Source organism: Engraulis encrasicolus, chromosome 22 (genome assembly GCF_034702125.1).
Source record: "Engraulis encrasicolus isolate BLACKSEA-1 chromosome 22, IST_EnEncr_1.0, whole genome shotgun sequence".
NCBI classification, from domain to species: Eukaryota; Metazoa; Chordata; class Actinopteri; order Clupeiformes; family Engraulidae; genus Engraulis; species Engraulis encrasicolus.
In genome coordinates, this window is record NC_085878.1 from 27,637,935 (window position 1) to 27,640,434 (window position 2,500).

General features: G+C 44.3%; 1 protein-coding gene across 4 annotated transcripts in view; it reads right to left on the minus strand.

Moving 5' to 3' along the window:
* Positions 1-2,500, minus strand: part of dennd2b (DENN domain containing 2B) — a 107,157-nt gene that overhangs the window by 65,148 nt on the left and 39,509 nt on the right. For all 4 annotated transcript variants that reach the window (XM_063188490.1, XM_063188487.1, XM_063188488.1 and 1 more), the window contains one exon: positions 1,708-1,853. In XM_063188490.1, the coding sequence (XP_063044560.1) occupies positions 1,708-1,853 (146 nt within the window). The remainder of the gene's footprint in view (positions 1-1,707; positions 1,854-2,500) is intronic.

The following is a 2,500-nucleotide window of genomic DNA, read 5'->3' on the forward strand; positions in this document are numbered from 1 at the left end:
ACAAGAGGGAGGGGGGCTGAGACAGGCATACAGACCGAGAAAGAGGAAGAGAAAGAGAATTAGAAAGAGAAAAAGAAAGATAAATATACGGTTACACTTTATTTTAGGGATACATCTATAAGCACTAATACATACAATGTTAATGCCTGCATAAGTAACTTGTAAGGCATGTACTAAGCAAACGTTAAGGCCTACTAGGTCCTTACTAAGGTTAAATTGGTAATAAATCCCTTATTGTGCATGAGCAAGACATTTGCGAATACATGCCTAACAAATGTTTGATTTTGCTTTGTACATGCCTTACAAGTTACTTATACAGGTAGCCTAGAAATCTAGACGCCCCTAGCGACCGCAAATTGAATTTGCTCCCGGGGGCAGTCTAGCGGACCCCGGTCGTTTTGCGAGGCTGAAAGTTATCCGATGACAGGGCCAATCAAATCGCGAGGGGGGGCGGGCTACCTAGTAAACAGGAAACTTTCTAAGAAGAAGCATGGTGTCCGTCCGTGCTACGTACAGCACGAAAGTGTTTACTTAATTTAAAAAGCCTGGATGATAATACATTTCGTGGCTGACATGGATTGATGTAATAATACACCATGAACTTATCGGACACAAATAGATCTCAACACATTACCATTTGATCATTCGATGTTTTAAACTAGCTCGGTAAGCTAAGTTGAGCATTTTACAGAACCAGATAGTCACACGCTATTATCAGACCACTACTGTAGGTGTAGAATGAAATTGCTGCCCCAATTTCTAATAAGACACATGCCATTAAAAACGAGACATTTGGGAGCTTTGAAAGTCTTTGAGTAGCTTACTAATTAGATGGGAATGGCATAGTCTACCAAGCTAGTGGCTAGCTAACCTGTAGTCAACAACACAGAGCTAGGTATCCAGGTTAGGGTTAGGTTAGGGTTAGGGTTAGAAACAAAAAACTAGGGTTAGAAACAAAAAACTAACATCAAAAAGATAACTAGCTCCGTTATATGGCGGTGGGATCGATAGTCTGGCTAGTGGGAGCGAGCTGACCGGGGAGCGTCCTGCGTTGGGAGCGACAATCAGGGAAAGTTATGGGTATACAGCTAGCTAGCTAACACCGAACATGCCATGTTGACAACAATCATAAATATAACCATTTAACAAACCCCAAATTGCTCGACATTTTGCTGATTGATCAAGGAGGGCCATGTGGTTGAAAACGAGGCATTTTTGAACTGTATAAGTGAAAACACGATTTATTAGGAAACTTGTTTGTGGCTGTGGTCATCACACGCATTCACTGCTACGACGGCTCGAAGTTGCCGCTTCACCTACAAAGGGGCGTGTCGCGTGCACGTTGTGAAAGACAGCTGTGACGTTACACAGAAGTGTGTGGGGATTGGTTGTTCCACCATCCTATTGCGTGACGTTGAGTGCTGAAGCAACCGTTTATCCCGCCCACACTGCCGCCCAGCCCTCCTAGACCCTGGTACAGCTTTTTGCTGTACGGGTCTGGCTGCGCTAGGCTATTATACAGGCATATTGTGTGCATTAGTGCTAATAGATGTATCCCTAAAATAAAGTGTTACCAAATATACAATAATAGAGGAAATGCAAAAGGGATCAAATGAAGAGATACAGATTTATACTCACTCTATCCTCAGGTAGAGAGAGACAGAAATACAGTGCTCCAGAGTGTGAGTGTGAGCGAGCGCCACTTACCCACGATGTCCTCGTAGGCGTTCTCCTCCTGCGGGCTCTTGGAGCTGGGTCGGCTGGCCGTGCCCGTGGAGGCCGTGCCGTTCTCCGTGGGCGACGACGGGTACGAGGAGGGCAGGCTCGCCGCATCCTCCGACTCAAGCGATTCCCTGAGACACACAGCATCGAGATATTGGAATTATGTAACTGGAACACACCATCATCACTGATACCAACCTGTGGGAACTCACCGAATAGGACCCAATAGAAATACACATACAGAGGAGGAAGTGGATAGGTCATACACTAAGACGAAAAGAAGCAACAAACGAGCTCTGACATGGAGCACACACAGGCCAAAAATAAGAGGCAGACTAAGAACCTCCTGGGGATGTTGAGCAGGAAATGAAGGAAGAAGGGCTATCGTGGCATCAAATGTAGGGCCCAAGACAGGAGAGGAGGGAAGAGTTTCGTCAATGGCCTATGTTCCTATGGGAACTGAAAGGCTTGTCGTAACTAGGACACTGGATTGATATGAACATTAGAAAGATTGAAACCCCACAATGATTCGAATTTTGGAATGACCAAGACATAGGACAAGATGAGAAGTGATTGTCTCTACAAGAGAGACATTTGTATATCTCTCTTGGACAAACAAGAGAGGCCCGGGACATTGGGGCAACTGGAACACTGTAATGACTGAATGCGTAGAATGGTGGAATGATGGAAACCTTAAAATGATTGAAATATATGAATGATTGAAAAAAAATCTATATGATTGATGTGCATGATAAAAAAAACAGTGGCAAACTATTCT